This window comes from Nicotiana attenuata, chromosome 11, assembly GCF_001879085.1.
Source record: "Nicotiana attenuata strain UT chromosome 11, NIATTr2, whole genome shotgun sequence".
Taxonomy (NCBI): Eukaryota; Viridiplantae; Streptophyta; class Magnoliopsida; order Solanales; family Solanaceae; genus Nicotiana; species Nicotiana attenuata.
Window position 1 is genome coordinate 55,236,004 of NC_031999.1, and position 15,145 is coordinate 55,251,148.

Below are 15,145 nucleotides of genomic sequence, written 5' to 3' on the forward strand. Positions count from 1 at the left end.
GGTAAGCCTAACAAATGCGGAAAAAAAATAATTGCAGAAAATAAACTAATAAAAACCGAGATAACAAAGTATAACAGTGTTTAAGATACCGCCCGGCATATAACAATACAAGATTTCCAACTGAACACTCCTAAAATTCGGAATCCCATGAATCACAAGCTAAGAGTACATAAAAGGCTCTAACTCTAGAATGTCTATCAATAAGGAAGATACAGAAGGACTATACTAGTACAGAGAATAGAATGGGACTCCTCGGTCTACGGTCGCGGCAGATATACCTCGAAGTCTCTAAAAGAGCGCCTCGCCTCAAGGATGATAAAACTGAGTAGAAGTACCTGGATCTGCACACGCAAAAACATGTGCAGGAAAGGGCATGAGTACACCATAGCGGTACCCAGTAAGTGTCGAGCCTAACCCCGGTCGAGTAGTGACGAGGAAGGTCAGGGCCCTACCGGTCATATACAATAATATATAAGGAAGATGTGCAGTAGTAAAGAAATACAGATAATGTGAGAAACAACAACCACAACCAAGGCAAATAATCGCAGAAGGTATACAACTCTACATAGAGATAACAACCGGGGGTCTACCAGGATCCCATCCTGTAGCCCCAAAAGTAAATAATCGGTGGATCTCCCGTACCGTAGTCCATATCTCTGTGCAGGAGGATCTACCGGAATACCAAATCCGTAATCCCAAAGGTAAATAATCAATGGATCTCTCGGGTGCTGTCCCGTAGTCCATATCACTGTGCAGGGGGGGATCTACCGGAATACCACATCCGTAGTCCCAAATAAACAGACAAGGGGGATCTACCGGGAACCACCCGTAGTCCCTATGTAAACACGCAACAACAACACAAGAATAATCAACTCAATTCAATTTAATATCAAAAATGGACAGGTAATTCTAACCTAGCATGCTGCACAGGGTTCAGATAAGGCGGTTTGAGCAAGTAGGCAATTTAGTCATTTAGGCATGCTTTCCTAAGCTAACAGTAAGCTCAAAGTTCAAGTAGTGTAAACAGTGAAGTAAAATACGAAATATAGATACTTAAATGGAAAACAGGATTTTCAACAATCAGTACAAGTACACGCTCGTCACCTCACGTACAAGGCATTTCAGATATCACAGTACCAAATCCTAAGGGGAGTTCCCCCACACAAGGTTAGACAAGCCACTTACCTCGAACCAGCTCAATCAATTCTATACCACGTTCTTGCCACAAGTATCCGACTCCAAATGGACCAAATCTATTCAAAGTAATTGTGTAATATAAATAACACTTCAAGTAACTAACTCAACTAATTAATTCTAAGCTAATACACAAAATTAGGAAAAATAACCAAAACGCCCCTGGGCCCACGTCTCAGAATCGGGTAAAATTTACATCATGGAATCCTTATCCTCCCACGAGTTCATGCATATCAAATTTACCGAAATCCAACCACAAATGACCCCTCAAACCCCTAATTTTTGGTCTCCAATTACAAGCCCTAACTCTTCAATTTCAACCACTAATTTTCCATCAATTACAAGCCTAATCCGTGAAATAACACCACAGGAATCGGGTTTTATGTTAAAAAATCTTACCTAAATGAATTTCCCTTGAATTCTCTCTTCAAAATCTCCCAAAAAGCTCCAAAGTCGTCTTAGAAATGGTGAAATAACCAAAGATTCGCGAAAGAAACCTTTTATATTTTCTGACCCAGGCTTTTCACACCTGCGGTCCCTACAAAGCACCTGCGATACCGCACCTGCGGCCCAAGCACCGCATCTGCGGTTTTCACTTAAAACCAAAATTCCGCACTTGCGCCTCACCTTTCGCACCTGCGGTTCCGCAGGTGCGACCAATCATCCGCACCTGCGCTTCAGCCCTTCACGCCAACTTCCGCATCTGCGGCTAGTCTTCCGCTTCTGCAGGCCCGCACCTGCGGTCCCCTAGCCGCAGGTGCGATTATGACAGCAACAGAACTCCTTCAGCTGCCAAACTCAACTCAAAATCACCCGTTAACCACCCGAAATCACCCTGAGGCCCCCGGGACCTCAACCAAAGGCACAAGCAAGTCATATACCACCTTCCAAACTTGTACCAATACTCAAAACACCTAAAACAACATTGAAACATCGAATTAACCATGGATTCAAGCCTAAGAACTCTAAAAACTTTTGAATTCCGCTTTTGATCAAAAAGTCTGCCAAACCTTGCCCGATTCACCTGAAATTTTGCACACACGTCCCAAATGACACAACGGACCTATTCCAACTTCCGGAATTCCATTCTGACCCCGATATCAAAATCTCACTATTGAACGAGAAACTTTAAAAATTCAACTTTGCACATTTCAAGCCTAATTAAGCTACGGACCCCCAAAACACAATCCGAACACGCCCCTAAGTCCGAAATCACCTAACGGAGCTAACGGAACCAACGAAATTCCATTCCGAGGCCATCTTCACACTGCTCCGACTACGGTCCAAATTCTAAAGCTTAAGCTCTCATTTAGGTACTAAGTGTCCCAAAACTCTCCGGAACTCCAAATAAATCATCCCGGCAACTCACAATAGCAGAAACAAACATGGGGAAAGCAGTTAATAGGGGATCAGGGCGTAAATTCTTAAAACAACCGGCCGGGTCATTACAGAAATGGCACTTTTCCCAATTGAGTACCAGATTAGTCTCGATACACCTTTTCAATACTCTCCTCAAGTTCACAAGGCAGTCCTTGAATGAGTTCCCCACCACTGAGAAGTCATCCATGAAAACCTCCATTATTTCCTCTACCATATCTGTGAAGATGGCCATGTGGCGGGTACGTTGCATAGGTGAACGACATTCTCCGAAAGGCATAGATACCATAAGGGCAGGTGAACGATGTTTTCTCTCTATCCTTCGGGGCAATAGAAATCTGATTATACCCCGAGTACCCGTCCAGAAAGCAAAAGTGGGACCTCTTTGCCAATCTATCTAGCATCTGATCAATGAATGGCAGTGGGAAATGGTCCTTCCGGGTAGCCAAGTTCAACTTCCTGTAATCCATACAGATCCGCCAACCAGTGACTGTTCGTGTAGAGATCAATTCATTCTTCTCATTTTTCACTACCGTCATACCTCCATTTTTCAACACACACTGAACTGGGCTAACCCAGTTGCTGTCAGAGATGAGGAATATGATTCCCGCATCTAACCACTTAATCACTTCTTTCTTCACCACCTCTTTCATGTTGGGGTTCAACCTTCTTTGATGTTCTCTAGAAGGTTTGTGCCCATCTTCTAGTAAAATCTTATGCATACAGAAGACCGGGCTGATACCCTTAATGTCTGCAATGGTCCAACCAATTGCAGTCTTGTACTCCATCAACTGCAAAAGCTGTTCTGCCTGTACATCTAACAAACTAGATGAGATAATAACAGGTAAAGTTGAGTTAGGTCCCAAGAAAGCATACCTGAGATGAGGTGGTAGGGGCTTCAATTCCATCTCTGGTGGCTCTTCTATCGATGGCTTAGCTGGAGGAGTTTTCCTTTCTTCTAAGTGCAAAGGCTCAAACTCAAGCTCCCTTCTCCAAAAACCTTGTCCTTCAAGAGCAAGTACCCACTCCGCCAAGTCCTCACCGTTTGCTTTATCTAAGTTCATGAGACAGGATACTGGAGGGTCTTTGATGTTCAAAGTCTCATCTTCCCCCTCCAAAATTACATCCACGACTTCTATTAGAGAGCAGTTAGCAAATTCGCTTGGTCGCCGCATCGATTTCTGTACGTTGAATGTTATTTCCTCATCATTTAATCTCATTTTAAGCTCTCCCATTTCACAATCAATCAAAGGTCTCCCAGTGGCCAAGAATGGTCTTCCCAAAATTATGGGAATTTCCTCGTCAACCTGACAGTCAAGAATGACAAAATCTGCTGGGAACACAAACTTTCCCACCTGTACTAATACATCATCGAGAATACCAAAGGGCCTCTTCACTTTCCGGTCAGCCAGTTGTAGTAACATGGACGTGGGTCTAGCTCTTCCAATGCCCAACCTTTTGTAGATAGCCAGGGGCATCAGGTTTATGCTTGCCCCCAAATCACACAGTTCATTAGCAAACGCATAGTTGCCTATTATACATGGGATTGTGAAACTCCCTAGGTCAGACAGCTTCTCAGCGATGGGTCTCGTCACAACAGCACTGCAAGTCTAAGTCATTGTAATCGTGGCCAAGTCCTGAAAGTCGAACTTACGGGACATCAAGTCCTTCATCATTTTCTCATAACCAGGCATCTCTTTTAAAGCGTCAATCAATGGAATGTTTACTTGAATTTGCTCCAACATATCCAAGAATTTCTTGTACTGCTCATCTTTCTGATACTTGGCCAATCTCTATGGAAATGGTGCTGGAGGTCGCTTCTTCCCTGTGATTTGATTTTTTTCTTGTTCAGGCACTACTTCTACTATCGGTTCCTGTGCTACCTCAGTCTCGTTCACAACCTCTTTTTTTTTGCTGGCGTTCTCTTGTGCATGTTGTACTGTCACCTCAGTTAACCATGCAGAATCATCTATCTCAATGGGTACTGGTACTAGTGTCTCAGTAGGTCTGCTTTCACGAGCAATTTCTTGCTCCAGATCTAGGTCTCTACCATTGCGGAGACTTACTGCTATAAGATGTTTCGGGCGCTGCTCTTTTGGATTGATTTGTGTGTATGCAGGTAACGTCCCTTGGGGACGATTATTTAAAGCCATCGAAATCTGTCCTAATTAGATCTCAATATTTTTTATCACTGATTCATGTGAGTCTACTCTTTTAGTTATTTTTCCAGTGGACCCAATCAATTGTTTCATCATTCCCTCAAGTTTAGCAAACCCATCTTCATGTCTGGCAATCTGTTGTTGTTGAGGTTATTGATAAGCCTACTGCTGATTTTGCTGGTTGTAACCCTGTTGCCTTTGGAAAAGGTACCACTTGACCCTGTGGTCGCACCGCCCCAAGATTGTTGCTGTTGTTGTACTGCTGCTAAGCTGGTCTACATTGTTGATTCTGCTGACCCCAATTCTGACCACCTTGCCTCTGTCCCCCGTAGTTGGCCACATTGTTAATATTTTCTTGATTGCCGGTTATCACCTTCAGCACTCCACGAGCAAACATATGGTTGATTAATGCATGATGTACATAAGCCCCCATTAGTTGCATCAACTATATGTACCTACTGCTTCTGGCCTGATTCATCAACCTTTTTGGTGAGGATACTCATTTGTGTCACTAAAGTGTCCATATTTTCAGCTATGGAGTTATTTGGGTCTAAAGCCACTAAGTGAACTACATGAGTGATTGGAGCGTTTCTTGTCGTCCATCCTGAGTTTTGGGCCATCTTGTCAAGTAGGATCTTGCTTTCTCTGAATATTTTTCTAAAAAATGCTCCACCTGCTGAAACATCACCATTGGCCTTCAAGCTATCTGCCAAACCCATGTAGAACCTCTGCCCCAACATCTACTCCGGAATACACTGATGTGGACACGTAACCAGCACACCCTTGAACCTCTCCCACGTTTTTTATAATGTCTCTGTTGGTTTCTGTCTGAAGCTCAATACCTCATCAATTTGTTGAGCAGTCTTATTTGGTGGGTAGAATTTGTTCACAAATTGCTTGACTAATTCTTCCCAAGTAGTGATAGAGTTTAAGGGGAGTGAATTAAGCCAAGTCTGAGCCGCTCCCGTTATTGAGAATGGAAACAACAACAACCTTATTGCTTCCGGTGTCACATTATGTTGCCTTTGCGGGGCACGGATCGACAGGAAATTTTTCAGATGCTGCTGAGGATCTTCAAACGTATGACCCTGAGAACAGTCCCTTGTTCTGCAACAAATGTAGCATGTTATTTGTTATTTGGAATGATTCTGCTTGTATCTGAGGGACTGCAATTGCGGTTGCGAAGTTGTCATCGGTGGGTTGTGCCCAATCGTACAATGCTGCTTCTGGCACAAGCGGCACCACACCCTCATTGTTCGGGTCATTCCTATTATTTCTGTTGTTTACTTCGTCTCTCATATCTGGTTCGATTTGTTCTGTTGAGTTCTGTTGTTGTTTTCCTTTCTTGTTTGCACGATTCAATGCCTTGAAAACTTTCTCAGGATCTAATAGTGCTTCAAACAATTCACCAGTTCTTGAGGAGTTTCTGGGCATGTACCTGTAATACCCAAGACTACAAACGTTAGAATTTCAATATATTAAGTTTAAGTTGAAGAAAATTGACTACACTAAGAATTTTGCACTTTTTTTAACTGCAATTAATAATATCGTTAATTCTCCGGCAACGGCGCCAAAATTTGATCACGCCCAACTATGCATTATAAAAAGGACTAAGCGGTTGCTGCAAATATATTCCGGTTAATAAGTCCGGAGTCGAATCCCACAGGGAATTAACCTATCAATCACAGCTATTGGACTTACACAAATTCACGTATTCAATCTTCAGAAATATTAAAGTAATAAAGTGGATGTTTACTAATTAAATAATACGTAAAGAAAATGCAATAAAGAATAACTAACTACGAAACGGGTTGTAAACAAGAATTGGAGTGATCTAAGGTTCTGATTTTCCCTATTGTCGGAATCCTTTCCGCTATGTTTGCTATAAATTTGCCTAAGACTTCTCTATTGATCATGAGCACTCTGATTGTCGTAACTCTCTTTCGAGTAATTACAACAATATACTAGACATATTCTCCCGAATTATGCTAGCTAGCTTTAAGTACAGCTCACTTGGATCGCACCCAAGTTTTCGTTATCCTTAATCCCACCTTTAAACCCTTCGTGTTGATCCCTCATATACGTTAGGAGTGGTGTTGTTCAACAACTACCTAAATATGCACTCTCTCCCAAGTAATACATACTAAATAGGCACAGTCGAATGAGGGCCTTCAATCAATAGCAATCAAAATATAGTTGAACAAATAGAGAGAATACTATGGCAAATCTATATTAACATAACAAGAAAATCATCCTCCAATAGGTTCCATCAAAACCCTAGATAAGGAGTTTAGCTATGCGTAATTGTTTTTACAATAGAATTCATCATCAATGATAAAAACAAGAGGAAGAAAGATAAAAACTTTATGCTGAATATTCTATCTTGCTTCTTGCATGTTCTTGCCTTCGAAATCCTTCCAAAAATCAAGATACCCTCTTTTTGGGCAAGCTGGGCTTCATATAGGTCAAGGAGAGTCGCCTCTGAACTTACAAACTTACCCCTGAAATAAAAATCCTCGGAGGGACGTGCGCGGCCGCGGATCAACCGCGGATTGATCGCTATTGCCTTTTGTTCTGCCTGATGAGCGCGGCCAGGGCGCCGCGGATCGACCGCGCACCTGGAGGATATTTCTACCTTCAGTTCTCTTTCTTCTTTTGCGCGCGCTCATCTCCGATTGGCCTTCATCGCTCCATATTAACTCCAAAACACTCTTTAATGTCCTCATAGTCCGGAATTGCTCCTACAAAGCACAAAGTTCTTAATTAGAGCAATTTGTTATCATTTAACATTCATATATCAATAAAGTGCAGCTAAGTTGGAGCGTAAATGGTAGCTAAACTACGTAACTATAGCCTACTATCAATATGCGCAAAGTGACAAGTAAAAATGAAAATGTAATTTTAGTATACCTGCCAAGTAAAAGTTAACGAAGAGTTATTATTACTAAGGATAAAAAGGAAAAAGATAATTAATTTTGTTTTGAACTTCTAAAGTGATAAATAATTTGAGATAATTATTTTTAGTAATCACAACTGATAATATGAGACGGAGGGAGTAGATGATTTTATCTTAAACCTCGATTGTGATGTGTAGTAATTAATTTTTTTGATAGTTTAGGGAATGAAATCGTTTAACCAGGCATCACTCTGGTGGCAGAATTGAGGATCTCATGACCTTAACTACATTTGTCACCTTGGGATCTGAAATCTGATATTTATGATATTTCTCCATATAAAATCAGCATTTTTGTTTGCCTTTGTACGTAATTATTAATGACAACTCGTGAGAGATATTCCAAGAAAGACTGTTGAGGGAGATTGGATTTTAAATAGGTAAAATCATATGGGCGTGTGTTAAATGATGATTGCATATATAAACTTGCACTTTATCCTTTCTCAAGCTTTATTTTTATTTTATTTATTTTTTTATTATTATGGCGTGATGAATTATAAAAGCTCCACAGCCTTTCTTGGAATCAAGTTATTCGAACACTGTATGAGGTCTAGTTGACAAGTTGAGTGTGTGATAGACGTTTGTAAGAATGTATGTACCGATTATTTTTACTAATAAAAATAAAAGAAAACACTGTCATAATTTATAAATTGGTCAAATATATAACAGGAGAAACGAGAAGTACAAGAAACGGCTGCATGTATGGGGGGGTCATGTGCAAATGGTCAAAATTATGCCATCATTTGGTAAATTAGTTAGAAAATTATTATATAGTATTCATATATTGGTTTAACAGTGTTTGTGCATTAGTTTCCGCTTTTTAAAAAAAAAAATCAAGTCAATCGTGAATGCAAAATTAGTAACATTGAATAAATGTCAACTAATTGGCTATTTTATTTAAAACTGTACTCGTTTAAAATTCTACTATATTTTGACTTCTTACAAATGTTAAGAGCATGTTACGAAACAGATAACTTAATATTTGCAATGATCAGATGCAAAGTATTACATCGATTTTCGCATTGTTTATTTTACATAATAGAGAAAAAATTTACGTAGAAAAGCATAAAAAATGAGTAATGTGTACGTTCCGTTTTGTATATCTTTTTTTCTTCACCTTCCATTTTGTATATCTGAAAGAAGTTTTTGGGACATCATCACATCAACCTCGCACAGTTAAAAATAATAAAAACAGATCAGCCAACTCCAAATATAAGAAATGTACCTACACTCGAGACGTAAAATAAAACTTGGATTGAAGATAAAACTGAGGAAACAATAGAAGAGCTTCACGAATTACAGCGTGAAGCGCAACGAGACGTTGTCTTTGAGAAGCACGTTCAAACTTGCAGCTACTCACAGGCAGAGCTGATTCTTTTCCCTATGTATGACTCCTTCCTGTAAGATGTTCATTGAAAGCACCGGCAATATAAGAAAGCTGCTACACCACAATTTATCCTCAGCCCACTACGATGGTCCAAACAGCTAAAAGCTGCAAGCATTGGCCAACCCATCATCTTCAACTACTGGGTGGTTTGGATATCGTTACAGCCACTGTTTGTGGGATACTGTATAAAAACACGCCCAAAGGACCGAAACACTTGAGCAGAAATTAGAGTATTAGACCGTAGGACCACGAGGACACTGGTTCAACCATCATAAAATTTGCCTCTACGCTCAGATGTTGACTAGCTTTGTATACATTTCTAATTTCCATATATTTTACATGTGAAATGGAAGAACCTGTAAAAAAGGGCAGAGGACTTTATACAAAACTTCCTACTAACTGCTGCAACCTAAAAAGTGTCAGTGTCTAAGAGAGTCTAAGGGCCATTTCTTGAAGAAGTGCCCGCTTCTGTGATGCATCGATCACTTGATTGGATTCCGCATTCTCAAGCACATCAGCTATTATTGCTGCTGCATGACCTAGAGGTTCTTCTGCTGCTCTCTTCAGCATGAAGACCTGTAACAGCAGCAGGGACAAATTATAGATTCTGTATTAGTTCAATAAATTTAACGTGAAAACCCATTCTCCCTTCCCCTCTCCCCACCCTTGGAAAATATCAAAGGATAGGTAAGTGTAATTGACCTGTCCATGATGTGTTATTGTCAATGTACATGGTTGCTGATACCAGGGTTCTCCATCTATTTGAACAGGAAATCCAGCAAAAAGTTGAATTTTGATTAATTGCCCCTGCGCAAGCCTCCGAGCTTTCGAAAGCCCCACCTGTTTGCAAGAGCAGTAACCTTATCACAAAAGAGTGAAATCAAAAAGTAGCTGAAAGATCAAATAGACACATCATGCAATAACCATCAAAAAGTGCTCTTCCAGTTATACAACTGCAGCAACTCTTGTCAGAAGATCACCAGATGGAATTACTGAACGTCTCTCCAGTAAGGATATGAACACACAACATAGACAACTGCCTGAGGGCTGAGAGGAAGCTACTTTAACACGTGAAAATTTTCCTCAACAAAAAAGAAACAGCCTCCACAGGACCATGAAAATTACTTTTGCTACATTAACGTCTCAGAAATTGTTTCCTATATACCTGAAGCTTCCCAAGATGCCAGGTCCCAGAAATGCTGACAACCTCCAGCATCTTGTCATGCATGGATTGAGGATCAAGATTGTCATAAGTTTCATCTTCATTCTGCCACAAGTCTACTCCACCCATGTAGCTTCCAATATTAGCTACAAGAACACCTTCTGCATCCTACAGAAGTCACAAAGTAATAACTCATCATTAAAGATCAATAATCTTTTAGTTGCTGAAGGTGGTTTCAAGACCGTGATGACTCTCTAAAACATCTTTAAGAAGAATATACAGAATTATCCACCAAATTTCCCTTATAAACTTTTGCACCTTTTATCATGATAGAAGATTTCCTAGTATCTCCAGAGAGTTGATAGTATTATTGCAACTTATATAAGAATGATGAGAGTTATTAAAAGATAGACTGCAGTAAGAATCACATATCAAATAACTAAAAGTAGATATTCGAAGCAAAAATGTTTTTTCCACAAGTATAGTTAAGCCTTTTGTCACCACCTCAGGAACCTCAATCTCAACACCATCAACCTCCACCCTAACTTGCCATGGAAAATCTGCAAATGTCCGATCCATGATACTCTTAGCACCTTCTCTGGCGTAAAGAACTTTGTTCATAAACTGCAGCATTTTTGCAACCAAAAAAAAATATATATCAGTCACAAATGCATATAAAATAGGAAGGAGACATACATGGAAGTTAACTCTCAGTTACGCCAAAAAAATTCCATACGATCCTACAAACAAGAGATGCATGAATACATAGATGATGCAATTCATTAGATAAGTCAAAGACAGACCTATTTCTTTATCAAACCAAATTCACAAACCCAATTATCATGCTCCACATGATCTTATAGAAGATGATCTGCATACCTGATTGTAGAACTTCTCGGGGTTTTCCTCCCTCATATTATGGATTTCTAATGCAACCTTTGCATCACAGCCAACCCCTGGAACATCAATAACGAACACTAATCAAAATTTGCAACCAAAAGAAAAAAAAATAGAATTGAAAAAAACACTGTAAAAGTGAGATGATGATCATCACATTCTCCAGTAAAGCAAACTTAATATATCATCTGCCGTCCAAAGAAGAACAGTTACCATACCAAGGTAGTTGTTCAAGAACTTCGGGGCTTGAAGCAGCTTGCCTTGTTGGTCTAAGATAGAAACTTTCCATCGATCAAGGATAGTTACTGCAGCTTGTTCAATATCATGCAAAAGTGTGCAAAGACCACCTTGTCTCTCTACAGAACCCAAGCCACCTCCCCAGGAAAGAACTCGAGCCAAATCATTTCCTGTCCCAGCGGGGAGTATTGCCACTGGTGGAGGAGAAACATAGTTTTGTTTATCTACGGCATTCAAAACCCAACCTACAGTACCATCACCTCCACATACAAGAACCCGGAAGTGAGGCACCCTTCTAAAAAGATGCAGACCGACTTCGGGCCCTTCGGTTGAACTCAACTCAAAGACCTAATTAGCATATCCATGGAAAATCAGATCAACACATTGGCTCGCTGGCAAAAACATTCATGAATCTACTGAAAAAGCTGGACCACAAAAAAAAGCCTTTAAACAGAAAAGACTAGACATCATTAATGAAGCTCATAAGGCATATAATCAAGTAGCATAAAAGGAAATTAGCACTCCGCCGCACAGAAACCCTGTAAAGGGATAATGTATTTATCTATCACCATATTTGTGCCTCTGCCTGATAGAGATCTGCCAAAGTCAAATTTACAACATTCACCATAATACCAAGATTATACAAGTCAACCGTTGATAATGAAACATTATTAGGCGGTACATTTACAATTATCCAAGGAATGTGTTACAACACTTTCAAAAGCATGTTGGCAGATAAAATAAGGCTCATTGAATCTTTTTAGCAGCTACAAGCACGAGCCCTCTATGCCATTTAAAGGACAGCTGTATTAACTAACCACCTATGGTGGTAACATTTCTCAAAATGTAATTGTTGCACTGATTAACACATTACTACCGATAGATAAATAGAGAGAGCAAGAATTATTCACAAGATGGATGCTAAAAGAACAGTGAGTAGCTAAGGAGCTTCACCTCACCTGCACTGGATTTAATAAAAGGTTTAACCGCTGCCTAAGTGAATCTCCTCGTTGAGCTCCACTTTTCTTGTTTATAAAAACTAGCAAAGGCCTGGCATCTGGAGGCAAATCAGTCAATTCATATTTCTGCTTTATCCCTATCAATTGAGATTCATCCTTCTGATTAATGGATGAACTCCTCTTGAAGCTGGGTATAGATATCATCTTTTTCACACCACTGTCTTGCTGCTGATCCACACCCTCTCTATTTACACAGCCATTGCAGTTTTCCTCTATTCTACAATTACCATTTACTTGATGACTATCAGCAGTGCTTTCAGCAGTTGTGTCCCCAGTAGCATCACCATTGCTTGTCTCTGCAGAGGTCCCATTCCCATGTTTCTCATTACTATGTTTGTATTTCTTGCTTTGACTTATTATACTAGCACGCACTGAAGATGCAATCTCATTGGCTCCTTGTGTGATAGAACTCAGCAGTCCGCCCGCAGAAGTCCTGTTAAGCTCTTTCACATAAAGTGGCGATAGAATAAGCCTTCTGAAAGGGCCCAGGTCACAAATATCACCAGTTTCATTGAACATATTGGCATGACAATCAACATGAACTAAACGCTGACACCACAGGCAACACCATATAGGGGACCCACCAAGAAATGAACTACTGCATGGCTCTTCACAGTAGCTGCAGAAATAAGATTCATCAGGTTGATCAGCTACCTCTGTCCAGCGCACTGCCCACTGATGTACCACATTAGGGTATCCAAACATAGATACACATTTGCAATCCTTGTGAGCACTCGATGAGCAACACAGATGAGCTGCTGCACCACATATGCTGCAACGATTAAAGAAACTTTCCGAAGCCACAATTGGGCCAAGAGTCTGAGATGGAGAAATGGACTTTAAACAGACACCGCAATTTAAACTTTTCCCTCGAGAAACAGTTTCTAAAGCCCAAGTATGAGGAGCCACAGGGACCTTATTCCTTGTTTTCGGGTTTTTCTTTGATCTGGCTATGGCTTTCATCCAACTACCATTTGTGTTCCTTCTCCACTGGAAAGCTGTGTAAAGTATAGTTAAAATTCCAACTAAACCAGCCATGACACAGGAGACAATAAACAGAGGGGATTCCGCCATCTCAGAAGGATTTTTGCTGATCCAGCTAAGAAGTGGAAGCTCTGATTCTCTAAAGTCTTCCATATTAAAATTCTATAATTCCATATTTGGTACACAAATACAAGTACGTCAGTATAAATCTGAACCTAGGCAAGCATTAGGCTACGAATAACAACACCATTCACCTCCTTCACAAACTGCCACAATCTAAAGCCAAGCTGGTGTTATTATCCTACATTGGGTTTCGTTTTACCCCTAATATGCCATATATTGTAGCTTACTACTTCGAAACCTTTGTCTAGAGATGATGATACTTCACTTCAACTCATCCTTGAAATCCTACTTATTCACTTTGATCCTGGAAGGACCTTAAACCTTTGAATCAACACAGTAAAATAACCTGCAAATATGAGAATAAAATGTATATCAGACAAGTGCCCAGAAATATCCCACTAAACCGTGGTGGAATACTTCCAATGTTAACCTAATTTTAGCTAAGAATAAATTGAACATGTATACAGTATACATTTACCTAACATTAAACAGAAATTAAAACTATTATACTGCATAAATGTTGCAAGTTAAAATATACTATGCCATAGCCCATCTGCCACCTCTTGCACAGGGAAACAATCATCATTCCCATTGAGTCAAAAACAATGTACTTGCTTCTCGAATTAAATTGTTTGTAAAACAATTTTCAAACGAAATCTCTAGGAAATGGAAGCAAAACAAAAATAATTACTAGTTAAACTGATATTATAACAGACCATCACGAAATGGCTCAAAACTCGTTTTTGAAAGGAAGGACGAAGAAAGCAACGTGATCATAGTTCGTGAAAAAAAGTCAATTAAATCAACAAAACCATTACAAATTGGTAGTAAATAATCTTACCGTATTAGCAAAATTAAAAAAGAGATTGTATTAGTCTCGTTCTCTGTTTGTTTCTGTAGCAGAGTCGTAGCAGCAAAACCCTGGGCCAAGAAGAAAATGGAGAATCTAAGCAAAGTAAAGCGAAGAAAGCAAAAGCCAAAGCCTAAATCTGCTCTGCTCGCTCTTTTGCTTTAATGGAACTAGTACTCGTACCCGATGCGCGGTCAATATTAAAAAAATATTTGTCATTTTGTTAATTTTTCATGTTACGTTCGGAATTATCACAATTATTTGATCCTATTCTATATAAATAGAATAAATATTGTCTAAATTTTAATAAATAAATCTCCATTAAATTAAGGGAACTTATATAGTTATCAAATAATTTTTTCGTTATGTATTTTATTTATTATGTTATCCAATATTTAGTATAATTATATTGTTAATAGAAATTATGACACTTGTCATTATAACATTTTTTTGCCTCTCCTATATATAGATTTTTTGACTCTCCTATTATATATATTATATATTATATATTATACATATATTATATTATATTATATATTATATATATAAATAGATTTTTCGTTTTTATTTTAAAATAATTTTAAAACTCCAATTTGAAACTACTTCCCGATTTGAATTAGTAATTCATTATTTTATTTAATTTTGTTTTTTATTTTAAAATTATTTTTAAACTCCAACTTGAAACTACTTCCCGATTTGAATGGGTAGTTTTTCTTCTCTTTTTTTGTTTTTTTATTGGTAATTTTTTTTTGCTTTTTATTTTAAAATAATTTAAAAACTCAAACTTGAAACTACTCCCACCC

At 39.0% G+C, this 15,145-nt stretch overlaps 1 protein-coding gene across 1 annotated transcript; it reads right to left on the reverse strand.

The window, feature by feature from the left end:
- LOC109234575 (diacylglycerol kinase 1-like) lies at positions 8,867–14,508 on the reverse strand. Its single transcript, XM_019400618.1, has 8 exons — positions 14,334–14,508; positions 12,326–13,838; positions 11,348–11,714; positions 11,112–11,188; positions 10,737–10,856; positions 10,236–10,400; positions 9,773–9,910; positions 8,867–9,646 (listed from the first exon to the last, which is right to left on the reverse strand). Exons 2-8 carry the CDS (start codon positions 13,520–13,522, stop codon positions 9,497–9,499), a joined length of 2,214 nt encoding a protein of 737 aa, XP_019256163.1. The 5' UTR covers positions 13,523–13,838; positions 14,334–14,508; the 3' UTR covers positions 8,867–9,496.